The 12,768-nt window shown below is 50.3% G+C and overlaps 2 protein-coding genes across 3 annotated transcripts; one reads left to right on the plus strand and one right to left on the minus strand.

Moving 5' to 3' along the window:
- Window positions 1-1,019: 1,019 nt before the first annotated feature.
- On the plus strand, window positions 1,020-5,386 carry RSL24D1 (ribosomal L24 domain containing 1). Its single transcript, XM_081839342.1, has 6 exons — window positions 1,020-1,180; window positions 2,109-2,222; window positions 3,033-3,105; window positions 3,686-3,749; window positions 4,305-4,390; window positions 5,038-5,386. Exons 1-6 carry the CDS (start codon window positions 1,100-1,102, stop codon window positions 5,109-5,111), a joined length of 492 nt encoding a protein of 163 aa, XP_081695468.1. The 5' UTR covers window positions 1,020-1,099; the 3' UTR covers window positions 5,112-5,386.
- A 747-nt stretch (window positions 5,387-6,133) lies between these two features.
- LOC309328886 (rho guanine nucleotide exchange factor 11-like) lies at window positions 6,134-8,558 on the minus strand. 2 transcript variants are annotated; one of them, XM_081839369.1, is made up of 3 exons: window positions 7,574-8,558; window positions 7,086-7,165; window positions 6,134-6,941 (listed from the first exon to the last, which is right to left on the minus strand). In XM_081839369.1, the coding sequence occupies exons 1-3, from the start codon at window positions 7,641-7,643 to the stop codon at window positions 6,630-6,632; spliced, it is 462 nt and encodes a 153-aa protein (XP_081695495.1). In that variant the 5' UTR covers window positions 7,644-8,558; the 3' UTR covers window positions 6,134-6,629. The 2 variants fall into 2 exon arrangements, with proteins under 2 accessions (XP_081695495.1, XP_081695494.1); XM_081839368.1 differs by having other exon boundaries at window positions 7,641-8,550.
- Window positions 8,559-12,768: the final 4,210 nt, after the last annotated feature.

Raw genomic sequence — 12,768 nt, forward strand, 5'->3', positions numbered from 1 at the left:
GGCGTAGCGTGGGGGGGTGCAGGGGGGGCCGGCCGCACCGGGCGCAACATCTGGGGGGGGCGCTCGCCGCCTCCGGAGTCGCCGAAGAGCCTCGGGCGCAGGCTGTAGCAGAGCCCCATGTCTCGCGGAACCGACGAGCTGTGCGCACATCCGGGCTGAAGGCGTCCGGCAGGCAGCGGCTCTCAGCGCTCGCCGCGGTCCCCGCGGGTCAGGCAGCCCCTCCTCACAGCCCCGCCGCCGCCGCTGCAGCTGCTGGGCCATGTTGCATTTTCCTCGCCTCTCTGCCCTCCTCCTCCTCCTCCGGGCAAGCGGCGTCGTTTGGGCGGCAGCGCCAGCGGCAACTCGCCTCAGATCACCTGACACGGACCCGCCGCCGCCGCCGTGGCTACCTTACCGTAAATACCCCAGCCCAGGCAGCAGCAAGAAGAAGCTGGCAGCTGCGGCAGGTTAGGGGTTAGGGGCGCAAATTACTTGCCTTGCCCCGGGTGCTGACAACCCACGCTACGCCGCTGCCACCACCACCCTTTCAGTGCCACAGTTCAGTGATAGAAGAGCTGCTTTGCGTGCAGAAGGTGCCATGTTCATTGCCCAGCCGTCTCTCCAGGGAGGGCTGGAAGGTCCTGTCGGCGGCAGCGGCTCCCCAGCGCCTTCTCAGGCGGGGGCTTCTCCTCTCGAAGCCCAACCTGGAGAGGCCACCCCACACCTTCTGCAGGCCAAGCAGCTGCTCTGCCCACTGCAGGGGGAGAGGTAGGCAGGGCCACAGGAGGGGGTATTTTTATGTCCCCCCCCCCCAGCCCCACGGCTTGGAGGCTCTCTCCCTTCTCCAGCCCCCCAAGGAGCACCGCGTGGTGCCTCGACCGCCTTCCTTCCCCTCCCGCGCAGAGGGGGCGCTGCAGGCGCCTCCACAAAGGCAACGCCGAAGCCGGCGGGCCCTTAGCTGCGCATGCGTGCTCGTTCCGCTCCCGGCGCAACGGCAGAAGGCGCTGCGGCAGGGAGACGCTCTAGCGGCGTGCTCCGGAAATTGCGTCAGCGGAACTTCCGGTCCGGGGGAAGGGGAATCTCCCTTTTTTCCCCTTTCCCTTCCACGCCAAGCGGTGCGATGCGTGTGGAGAAGTGCTACTTCTGCTCCGGCCCCGTCTACCCGGGCCACGGGGTCCAGTTCGTCCGCAATGACTGCAAGGTGAGTGAGGGCGCCTCTGAGCATGGGCAGAGTGCCGCCTCCTCAGGCAGGCGACGTGGCGGGGAGGGCGGGTCGGTCTGTGGAGACGTCACACCCGCAGCCCATCCTTAGGGCTCCTCCATAGCGGCCTGCCTCTCGAGGGCTCGCATGATACGTGTCCCCCCATTCAGACGTGGCTGTGTGGCAGCTGCGGTTGCATCCCGATCGGCTCGCGGGATGTTCACGCATCTGCCCAGGAACCATCCCTCCACCCACCCACCGCACTTTTCATTTCGCTTCCCCATCTTTTAAAAGTGGGTTGCCGTGTTTCCCAGACTTGGGTCCCCTGTTGTTGTTGGTCTATAACTCCCACCATCCCCGACCACTTTTCCTGAAAGCTAGGAATGATGGGAGTTGCAGTCCAAGAACAACTGGGGACCCAAGTTTGGGGGAAACTGCTAGGGCGGCAGGGGTCTCTAACAAACCTCAGTTGTGCCAGCCGAAGGTTTTGCTCTGCACTTGGATTTCTCCCGTAAGGTAGTGACAGGCCAGAAGCAGCCCTGGGAACTCCTGCCCTTCAGGGTAAACACCGTTTCCTAGGCTGCTTGGATTGTAGTGGCAGGATCTGAACATCACAATAAATGTTGATAAAGAGATTATTGAGGGAAACCCAGATTGTTCCTCCTTGGGTGGGTGGGGAGCATTTTTGGCTGCAAAAGTGTGGCTCAGTTGACTGATCACCAGCTTGGGTCTGTGTGCCTGCAGTCCCTCACTGGAGGAGATGCCACTTAATTATCCGTCTCTAGAATGGGGCAGCTCCAGATTGGCCCCTTGTTGTCTCCCCTTGGGGAGCAGGCATTGGGCTCTCTCTACCCAGAGGGCCCCTTTGTGCCAGAGGCACAGCTTTTTGACCTGGGAGGCATTTTCTATTTGCTCTCTCTTCCTGCAGGTGTTTCGGTTTTGCAAGTCAAAATGCCACAAAAACTTCAAGAAGAAGCGGAATCCAAGGAAGGTCAGATGGACCAAAGCCTTCCGCAAAGCATCTGGGAAAGAATTGACAGTGGTGAGTGTGCGAGTCAGACTGTGCCCCAATCCCATTCAAGCAAGTGGGATTCTAGGAGTGCTGTAAAATTATTATTTAAAGGTTTTGAGGCACGGAAGTGTCACTGAGCTTGCACTGCTGGCCTGTAGCTGTGGAGCAGCTGCTGAAATGACAGAGTAACTTGAACAAACAAAGTCAAGTCTGCTGCCCCAAGATGTATTGATTTTCACTGGCGTAAGAGATTTGAGGGGACTATTAGAAGCTTTTATTCATAATGTTCCACATTCAGAGGCAGGTTCTCTTTGGATATCAGCTTCTATGGAGCATCAGTTATACCTTCGTGTCCTATTTGTGGACATCTCTGGCATTGTGGGTAATGGAATGGTGGACTAGTTAGATCCATTTGGTCTGATCCTCCTTTTTGGTGAACTCAGCTTTGGTCCACTTGCCCATGTTTTACCTTCCAGTGTGACGTTTCTGCAGAGCATTCTCCATGCTCCACATCACATCACAGTCACAACAACTACCCACTATGGATGTACTTAAGTTTGCTGATTGGACCTTTTTGTGTTGGCATTTTTGCTGTGAAAGGGACTTGTTGTTGATTATGGTCTTAGAGATGAGTGGTGATACATGCAGTTCAGGAGGAGGTAAGTCATTTTCTTGCCTTTGGCTTGCAGCTCTCGGCAGTTGTGAGTTCTATGCTGGATTTGCAAATGTTATGCTGGACTTGCCTCTTTTGAAAAATGTTTCAAAAGGAAGACAGGTGTTTGGGGCACCAGCTTGAAACTTAGTTGTCTGACACTAATTCTTCTGCTTTTAACTATGTAGGACAATTCATTTGAGTTTGAGAAACGGAGAAATGAACCCGTGAAATACCAGCGAGAGCTTTGGAATAAGACAGGTATGTTCAATTCCTATATGTGGTGGGGCAGGATTTAAAAAAACACTAAGTAATGTTAGCAACTTGTTGTTTTAAACCAGCATAACTTAGTAGTTCACAGCATGTGAAATTTAAAAGTGCCTGTGAAATTTGTGCCAGCATTTTCTAATGGTGTAAATGGAATCGTGGGGTGGGAGTTGACCTAATTATCAAGTATAGCTACTACTACTACTACTAATACTAATACTAGACTTTATATACTGCCCTATACCTGCAGGTCTTAGGGAGGTTCACAGGATAAAATCGGAATATAAAGCCACAAAGTACATAATCAAAGTAAATACAACAATAACTCAATAATTGCAGTAACCCCAAATACGCAAGTACTGAACATTTGGTGAACATGTGCAGAAGGCCATAGCACGTGATATAAACATTTCATTTGTTCAAAGTCCTACGTTGCTCAATTGTAATAAAGCCCTGTAAAATGAGTCAGTATTATCCCTCTTGACAGGTGGAGCGGGAGCCTGTCCAAGACCAACTAGTGAGGTCATGGCTCAAATGCAGTTAATTTTAATATTACACTGTCTTTCTATTTCAGTGGATGCAATGAAGAGAGTAGAAGAGATCAAGAGAAGGCGGCAGGCCAAATTCATCATGAACAGGTGAGTGGCGGTAATCCCTTTTCCCTTTGAGGCATCAGCTGAGGGTGGAGGGCTTTGACACCAGCTGCATGTTGTAAAATTGTGAACGTTTTGCAGTTCGGATGAGTGGAGCTATTTTAAAACAATTGGCAAAATTTACAGTTTGCACTGAATTCTCTCCCCCGCCCCCCAAATTGGTTCTCTTGGGGTCCATTGAGATGCCGGAGAAATTTGGAAGGAACAATTTGCTTCTCATGATGTTTCTGGGGGCAAAATCAGTGAACAAGATGCACCAGTTGAAAGTGGGAAAAGCGGTTGGCCTTACAAGGTTATAATTGTCGGAATTACCCAATATGACCACGTGCTTTGCTGTGAGAGGTGTTTTTTTTTTTTTTTTTTTTTTGAATGGGTTTCCTCTTCATTGCTAATAGCTGGACTTCTGTGAGTGATATCTCAGTTCTTTTTGACAGGCATGAAATGTGTGTTCCAATTTATTAAAATCTGCTTGTACTCTTACTTTCATTGATTTTGCAATAAGAGTGTTCCTGCTCATCTCTTCTCTCCCACCCACCCCAGATTAAAGAAGGGGAAAGAGCTTCAGAAAGCACAAGATATCAAGGAGGTCAAGCAGAACATCCACCTTCTCCGGGCTCCCCATGCAGGTGAGGCTGGCTGATCAGGAAGTCAGGAGTATTGTTCCTAAGCAGCCTTTTGTAATATGAAATGGGCAGCTTAGCCAGTTCAGAAGGCAGAGGGGCTTCCCTGAGAATTCCACAGGGGGTTTCTTCATTAAAATTATTTGTATGCTGCCTTTGGGGACCTCGCCTGCCTGAAGTAAATACAGTGGTACCTTGGGTTACAAATGCTTTAGGTTACAAACACTTTGGGTTACAAACTCCACTAACCCGGAAGTAGTACCTCGGGTTGCGAACTTTGCCCCAGGATGAGAACGGAAATCGTGCACCAGCGGCAGCGGGAGGCCCCCTTAGCGAAAGCACGCCTCAGGTTAAGAACGGTTTCGGGTTAAGAATGGACCTCCGGAACGAATTAAAATCACTGTACTATAAAATCACAAAAATGCAAAAAATCCATAAATAATCCTGACAAATGCAGCAAAAATTAATTATATTAAAAAGGCCAATTAAAGATGGATTAGACTTAATTAAGAAAAGGTGGGTTTTTAAGGCTGTTTAAAAATGTTCAGTGTTGAGGCCACAGCAGAACCTCTTGAAGGAGAAGGAGTTCCGCAGTCTGAGGTTTTCCAGAGGACTATGGAATTGAAAATTTGCATTTTTAATTTCTTTTCAAGGCAAATCCAAAGAGCTGGAAGAGAAGATGGTTCAGCAGTTACAGGACACCATGGAAGTGGAAGGTGCCTCCTAGACAGCATCTCTGTTGGAGCCTATTTGTTTATTTCTGTGTCTGTAAAGTGTGAGAAGCAACCCTGTTTTTTCTCTCTTCTGCTTTGGTCACGCTGAGTGTAGCTGTCAGAGAAGACGACATGAAGCCCATTGAAATGGACTCTCTGTGCCAAAACTGGGACGGAGGGAATAAAATGGCTGACTTGAAGAGAATGGTTTCTTACTAGATTTTTATGCAACTCTGTTAATTCAAATCCAGTGAGATGAATGGGGCATCAGCATTGGGCAGGAGAGACATGTGTGCCTGGAATTGAACTACTTGTTGCAGCCAGCTCGTCAGTCAAGGCATAAATGGCTTGTGAAGTGATGCTTGGCAGGTAGCCCCTTAGGACTTATAAAATCCAGCATGCAGTCTTATTCTGCTTAAAGAAGAAATATTGGCACATATACATCCTGCATGGAGCTGCCATGTACTAGCATATTTCCACAGGCTAGAGGGGGTGGGTGGGAGGCTGTGATCGACTGGTGGATTTCTGGGTGATTTGCAGTATATCAACAAAGGTTTTCAACTGTTTAATGCTAGCAACATGTAACAGTTGCTATTGGCTGCTGAAACCAAAGACTTGAAGGGAGGAGGATTTGTGTGTGAAAAGGCTGAGAGCTCAGTGATGGAAGCACATTCACAGACAGATCTATGAGCCTGTAAATCTTGGATCTGTTTCTCATGCTTGCACTCCTCACTGAGAGACATTGAGGGAAGAGAAAGTTCAGGCTACCCTTGTAGTGCAAGCCTGGGTAAAGGTGTGTGTGTGTGTGTGATGGAGATGGCACTGAACTGTCCCTCTTTTGGATTTGACCTTGGAACGGCACCACTGTCTAGGATCTGCTGGAAGACAATGGTGGGTCGGTTCCTTTCTATTTCCTGGTGAGTGGACTTCCCTTCTATTTATTGACAAGTGACAGCCATTGTCTGAGCCACCCAAAGGTGATTGTGTGTGTGTGAGTGCTTAGGTGATTGGTGAATCCAATATTAGGGTGTCACAACCTCCCAAAATTAGGAAGCACGCCAACATGGAGTCATGGAGAGGTGCAGCTTTCCTGGGACACCCTCCCCACCGCACCCAACAAACAAAGATCTGGAGAAAGAGAGACATACCATTGGTGTGCTGGATGATCTGATTCAGCAGCAGAGGGTAACTGGCCAGGCGCTGCAGCTCAATCCAGGAAACTGGCCAGTTGGCGGGGGTGGCATTCCGGGCTGCTCTCATTTTCCAGGGAATGGCAGAGAAGGAAGCAGACAGACAACCTGTATCTGGGCGCCAGAGAGAGTCAGCCACCTCCAGGGTCACAAGCAGCAAAACCAGTGGGCTGAGCCTTGCTGCTCAGCTCCTGCTTGCTGTGGGGCTTCTCCTTTGGGGCAGCTGTGAGACAGAAGGTTGCCCCTCATTCCAAGGACACCAAACCCAGAGGAAGCCCTGGGAACCCCTGCAATCTCGCACCACTTGGAGATTGGGGTGGCATGGAACTAGAGTTTACCCCCCTAACCTACATCATCTGGCTGGTTCTTCTGCACTTTTGCATTTGCCCAGGGAGTGGGCAGCCGGGAGAAGAGGACAGGCCTCCTGCCCCTCCCCTCGCATGGGAAAAGAGCCCCCCAGGGACAGTGCCCAGCCAGCCGCTGAGAAGGCCCCTTCCGTGAGCTCAGCCTCCTCTTCTCACAGCTTATCTGGATGACATGCCTGAACCAAGCATCCCTCTGCTGCTTCTCCTGAAGGATCTCCAGGATCCTGGCCTGCTGCAAGCTGCCCTTCAGGACGGCCTGCCGGAGCTCCTCGCTTGCAGCCACACCAAACTGGGGGGAAGGCAGGAAGGGGGCAGGGGAGAGGAAACACAAATGGTGAGCATCAGGGAATCAAGGGCCCCAGTCCACTGGAGACCCACAGGCAGCTCCCTCCCAGTTGCCACCAGCCTCTCCGCCCCACTCTGGGATCCTTACCTGGGAAAGCAGGAGGTCCCCGATCTCCCCAATGAGGGGCCATTCCTCCTGCAGATCCCTCATCTTCCCCGACAGAGAACCTGGGAGGGGAGGGAAGAAACACAGGAGGGGAGGTTGAGCAAGGCAATGGGAGTGGGTTTCATTTGTTTATGTCATTTACACCCCAGCCTGCCCTCCAAGGAGCTTAAGAGGGTGTCCATGGATTCCCTGCTCATTTAATCCTCACAACAACCCTGTGAGGTAGGTTAGGCTTAGAGGCAGCAACTGGCTGCCCCCTCCATCCTCCCAGCCCAAGGCAGTGGATGCCTCTGAACAACCCCTGTTCCTGGGGGGGGGGGCATTGCGCTTGTGCTCCTGCCCTGCTGCTTGTGGGGCCCACTGAAAACTGGCTGCAGGTCTGGCTTGGCCCCTTGGGCCTGATCTTGCTGCAGAGCTCTTTGGATGCTGTGCCTTTCTTTTTGTCCCTTTTCCCTCTGCCTGTGACCCACCCAGGAAGAAGCAGAGGCCTGGGCCAGCCACAGAATGGGGACCGGTCTGGAGGGGAAACAGACTTACCATGGATCTTAATCAGTTCTTTTAGGTCAGGGAAGATGAGGGTCAGCTCCTCCTGAGACAGGAGTTTTTCTGTATGGAGCCGCTGATAGAAGAGCACGGCCACAATACGAAGGGAGCTCAGGTGGGAGGCCTCTGTCATAAACAGCTCTGTGCAAAGAGGGCAGAAGGGGAAGAACGTCAGGTAGAGGCCGAGTCTCAGCAGGATCTGGAAAAGAGGCAGCTAAAGTGGGCTGTTCTTTGAAAAAAGACTTGGGCTCTGCCTGACAAGGAGAGATGGATCCTGCTCTCCTCCTGAACTGGGAGCAAAGCCCAAAGAGTGGCCATTGGTGGGGTGCCAAGGAGTTGGGTCCTCCTGGCCCAAAGTGACCTCCATGCTGACCGGCAGGTGGCTGTCCAGCGCCTCAGGCAGGGGTCCCTCCTTCCCAGGCCTTCCTGGAGATGCCACTGCACTTGGGGCTCATGCAGGCAAGGCTAGGGCTCCACCGCTGAGCTGTGGCCATTTGCCAGCCTGGACACCAGGAAGCACCCCATGGCTCTGGCGGTTTTAGGGCAGCATGCCCGGTGTGGCCACACTGGGTGCCGCACTACAGGGGGTGCCAAAACAATGCTTTGGAACAGAGAAGGCAGTGGGTCGGGGGGGGGGGAGTTGCACAGGGTGGCACTGGAATTGGAGAGCCCAAAGTCCACCACTGCCATTCTGGGACTTGTCTGGAGAAAAGTGATCTCCTGGCCATTTCTGAGAACTCAAAAGTTCCAAGCTACCCTTGGGAGGGAGAAGGACCCACTTCCCAGCTGATCTCCCAGGCACTCTCTCCCTCCCCATGCTTTACCAAAGTGAAGATTCCCCTGAACTCCCTTGCCCAATATTTCTGAAGGAGACCTGAGGTAAGAGCCACAGAAAAACCCTCCTCACCATGGATGGCTTCCTGCCTTAGGACCTCTGCTGGAAGAGAGGTGGCGATGTTCCGGCCGTCTCTCTCCATAGGCTCCCATCGTACTGGAAGACTTCTTCCAACTCAGAGGGGAGGGAGGGGGTCTGCCTTGGCTCTCCCATCTGAGACTCTGGCTGTTCTGTGGAAGAAGGGAGAAGCAAAGATCTGTTAGACTGTAACATTAAAATGCATAAGAAGTTATTACTATGGGAAACAAAGGTTGAAGAAGTGAAATCTTCAACAATACGTTGGGCAATAGATATTGGTCATAACATAGAAATGGAGGCATGAGAATGATTGTGGAATACGAATATAAAATTTACAACTTGCTATGGTACAAGAGAAAATTATATGAAAAATGTTATATAGATGGTATTTAACACCTAGTAGACTCCCCTTCATGGATCACTGCCTTGCCGTGGCGAAGGGGCTTGAAGAACTCAGAGAAGCTATGAACTATGCCGAGCAGGGCACCCAAGATGAACAGGTCATAGTGGAGAGTTTTGACCAAACGTGATCCACCTGGAGGAGGAACCGGCAAGCCACTCCAGTATCCCTGCCAAGAAAACTCCATGGACAAAGACAACAGGCATACAGGAGTGCCTGGCGTTCTCTGGTCCATGGGGTCATGAAGAGTTGGACACGACTAAACGACTAAACAACAACAGACTCACAAAACATATGAATAATAATAATAATGATTTATTATTTATACCCCGCCCATCTGGCTGAGTTTCCCCAGCCACTCTGGGCGGCTCCCAATCAAGTGTTAAAAACAATACAGCGTTAAATATTAAAAACTTCCCTGAACAGGGCTGCCTTCAGATGTCTTTTAAAGATAAAATAGCTGCTTATTTCCTTCACATCTGAAGGGAGGGCGTTCCACAGGGCGGGCGCCACTACCGTGAAGGCCCTCTGCCTGGTTCCCTGTAACCTCACTTCTCGCAATGAGGGAACCGCCAGAAGGCCCTCGGCACTGGATCTCAGTGTCTGGGCTGAACGATGGGGGTGGAGATGCTCCTTCAGGTATACAGGATCGAGGCCGTTTAGGGCTTTAAAAGTCAGCACCAACACTTTGAATTGTGCTCGGAAATGTACTGGGAGCCAATGCAGATCTCTCAGGTCCGGTGTTATGTGGTCCTGGCAGCCACTCCGCATTCTGGATTAATTGCAGTTTCTGGGACACCTTCAAAGGTAGCCCCACGTAGCGTGCATTGCAGTAGTCCAAGCTAGAGATAACAAGAGCAGGTAGGGTCTTAGCCTGCATACCAGGTGGAGCTGGTAGACAGCTGCCTTGGACACAGAGTTAACCTGCGCCTCCATGGACAGCTGTGAGTCCGAAATGACTCCCAGGCTGCATACCTGGTCCTTCAGGGGCACAGTTACCCCATTCAGGACCAGGGAGTCCCCCATACACCCCCTGTCCCCCCAAAACAGTCCTTCTGTCTTGTCAGGATTCAACCTCAATCTGTTAGTCACCACCCATCCTCTAACCACCTCCAGGCACTCACACAGGACCTTCACTGCCTTCATTCACCTTGCCGAAGAATGGTAGATTTGAGACTGGACGATAGTTGGTCATATTGGCCGGGTCTACAGATTTTTTTAAAGAAGCGGTTTAATGACCGCCTCTTTCAGCGGGTCTGGGAAGGCAGGAAGCATTCACCACCCCACAGAGCCCATCGCCCAGCCCTTCCCCGCTCGCTTTTATTAGCCAGGATGGGCAAGGATCAAGGAGACAGGTGGTTGGTGTCACTTGTCCAAGCATCCTTTCCACATCCTCGGAGGTAACAGATTGGAATTGATCCCACGTAACATGACTAGACAGAACTCTAGCACTCTCCTGCCCCAGCCCTGCTCCCATGGTGGAGTCTACCTCTTTTCAAATCTGAGCGACTATCTGCAAAAAAACTTTGCCAAAGCATTGCAGGAGATCTTGGGGTCCCTACCAGGACCCGGTGACCCAGGTAGTTTTGATAGATTGTGAACCACCTGAAAGAGTCTCCTGCTGATGTTTTCTGCAGATGCAATAGAGGCGGTGAAGAAGGCCCTCTTCACCGTCACCATTGCCACTTGGTAGGCTCGACATTGAGCTCTAACCTGTGTCCGGTCTGATTCAGAATGAGTTTTCCGCCACCAGTGCTCTAGCCATCTCAACGATTGTTTCATCGCCCTCAGCTCTGGGGAAAACCACAGGGCTGTCTGGGCTCCATGCAATTGGAGAGGGCACTTCGGAGCCAGACAGTCAATAGCCCTGGTTAACTCTGCATTCCAGCACGCCACCAGGGAATCGGCTGAAAGGCCATCAACTTGGGATAAAACATCCCCTACCACTCTCTGGAAGCCAATTGGATCCATTAAGTGGCGAGGCAGACCATCCGAATCGGTCCCAACTCCCTGCAGAGGGGAAGGGTCACGGAGAAGTCCAGTTGCACCAGGAAGTGATCTGACCATGGCACTTATTTTGTTTTGCTTTTACTTAGTGTCATATCACCAACATCCGTAGAGGTAAACACCAGGTCTAAGGCATGTCCGCGGCTATGAGTTGGGCCAAACTTATTCAGGGACAGCCCCATGGAGGCCATGCTTTCCACGAAGTCCTGAGTGGCCCCTTGTAAGGTCGTGTCAGCGTGGATGTTAAAATCCCCCAGGACAACCAAACTAGGTGTCTCCAGAAGCATATCTGCCACACCTGAAGCAGCTTGGGCAGGGAATCCTTGGTGCAGTGGGGAGGTCGGTACACCAAAAGGAATCCTGTACTGCCCCTATTGCCCAACTTCCAGAACATGCACTCAGAAAACTGGGTCTTCTCAATGGGACGCCTGGTGCAGACTAATGACTTTCTAAAAATCACTGCAACCCCCCCTTCCTGCCCACATGACCTGGGTTGCTGTGCGTAAGAGAAATCTGGTGGACAAGCAGCGGCAAGGACAGGCCCATCTGCTTCCTCCAACCAGGTCTCTGTCACATATGCCAGGTCAAATCCTCCACCCACAGTCAGGTTGTGGATGGCAGTGGTTTTATTCATCATTGACCTGGCATTGCACAGCAACACTTTCAGGTCATGTGGGTTTCCCTTGTTGATTCCAGTATCCTTCTGGTCAGGACCAGACCTGGAGGCAGGGATAGTCCTCAAGCAACGACTAAGCCTGCCTCCTCGGTAATGGCATGGTCTGGTCTTAGCGTAACTCCTCCTCCTGCCCGTGATCACTGAGATCTGGTGTCCCAAAACATCCCCCCCCCCCCGTGGAACCTGCCCCAGCCACTCTATTGGCTGAGGCCCACTCCCAGGCAGCCCTGACCCTTCCCCTTAAAAAGCAAAATACAAACTACAGTATATAATAACTTAACAAAATAATGAAAGTAAAAACAAAGCAAGAAACAATTATGCTAAAATTAAACTACTCCCCTCCCTGACTAAACATTTATCCCACTCCAAGCAAAAAGAAAATAATAAAATAATATTATAAAAAACCACCATTAGAGGTGCAGCAAATTAAGAACGCTTAAAACATTTAAAACCATTTTCGCCACTTGCTGCAGGGAGCTGCTCAGAGTATGCGTGAGTGTAGCCCGATGGAATAGGCTGGAGAGGGAGCAGCCTTCCCAAACACTCACAAGAAGTGTAAAGAGAAAGAAGGTTCATTTTTTTCACATGTGGTGGTCTTGTAATGAGGTCAAAGCTTACTGGGAAATGATATATAATGAATTGAAAAGATGTTTAAGATAACATTTGTAAGAAAGCCAGAAGCTTTTCTCTTGGAAATTATAGGATCAGACTACCTAAACAGTATAGTAATGTATTTATATATGCAGTTACAGCTGCAAGAATGTTATTTGCCAAAAAATGGAAAAGAAGTAGATGTCCCAATGAAATAATGGATAGTAAAAGTAATGGATTATGCAGAAATGGCAAAGCTTACCAAAAGAATAAGAAACTAAAGAATAAGAAGAATAAGACACTAAACATTTTATAATGGAATGGAAATGGGTTATTGAATATTTACAAATAAACTGAAAACAGATTAAGACATTGGCGGGATTATTGCAAAAACCTACAGTTTCAAAAATATACATGAGAACAGATGATTAAAAGAATAAGTTAAGATAATTTGGAGTATGCAGAAAATGTGAAAATAAATATAAGGAACCACAGAAAGAGGGGGGAGGAAGTTGAGGTTTGAAATGTTAGAATT

The sequence above is a fragment of the Podarcis erhardii genome (assembly GCF_964252035.2).
Source record: "Podarcis erhardii genome assembly, chromosome: 14".
Taxonomy (NCBI): Eukaryota; Metazoa; Chordata; class Lepidosauria; order Squamata; family Lacertidae; genus Podarcis; species Podarcis erhardii.

What these genes read in the sequence shown, in the direction of transcription:
- RSL24D1 (XM_081839342.1), top strand. Translation starts at nt 1,100, where the DNA reads ATGCGTGTGGAGAAGTGCTACTTCTGCTCCGGCCCCGTCTACCCGGGC. An exon ending in CTGGGAAAGAATTGACAGTG is followed by an intron (nt 2,223 to 3,032) that starts GTGAGTGTGCGA and finishes TTAACTATGTAG; the next exon opens with GACAATTCATTTGAGTTTGA. An exon ending in AGAGCTTTGGAATAAGACAG is followed by an intron (nt 3,106 to 3,685) that starts GTATGTTCAATT and finishes TTTCTATTTCAG; the next exon opens with TGGATGCAATGAAGAGAGTA.
- LOC309328886 (XM_081839368.1), bottom strand. Translation starts at nt 7,779, where the DNA reads ATGACAGAGGCCTCCCACCTGAGCTCCCTTCGTATTGTGGCCGTGCTC. An exon ending in AGAACTGATTAAGATCCATG is followed by an intron (nt 7,166 to 7,640) that starts GTAAGTCTGTTT and finishes CTCCCCTCCCAG; the next exon opens with GTTCTCTGTCGGGGAAGATG. An exon ending in GGGACCTCCTGCTTTCCCAG is followed by an intron (nt 6,942 to 7,085) that starts GTAAGGATCCCA and finishes CCTTCCCCCCAG; the next exon opens with TTTGGTGTGGCTGCAAGCGA.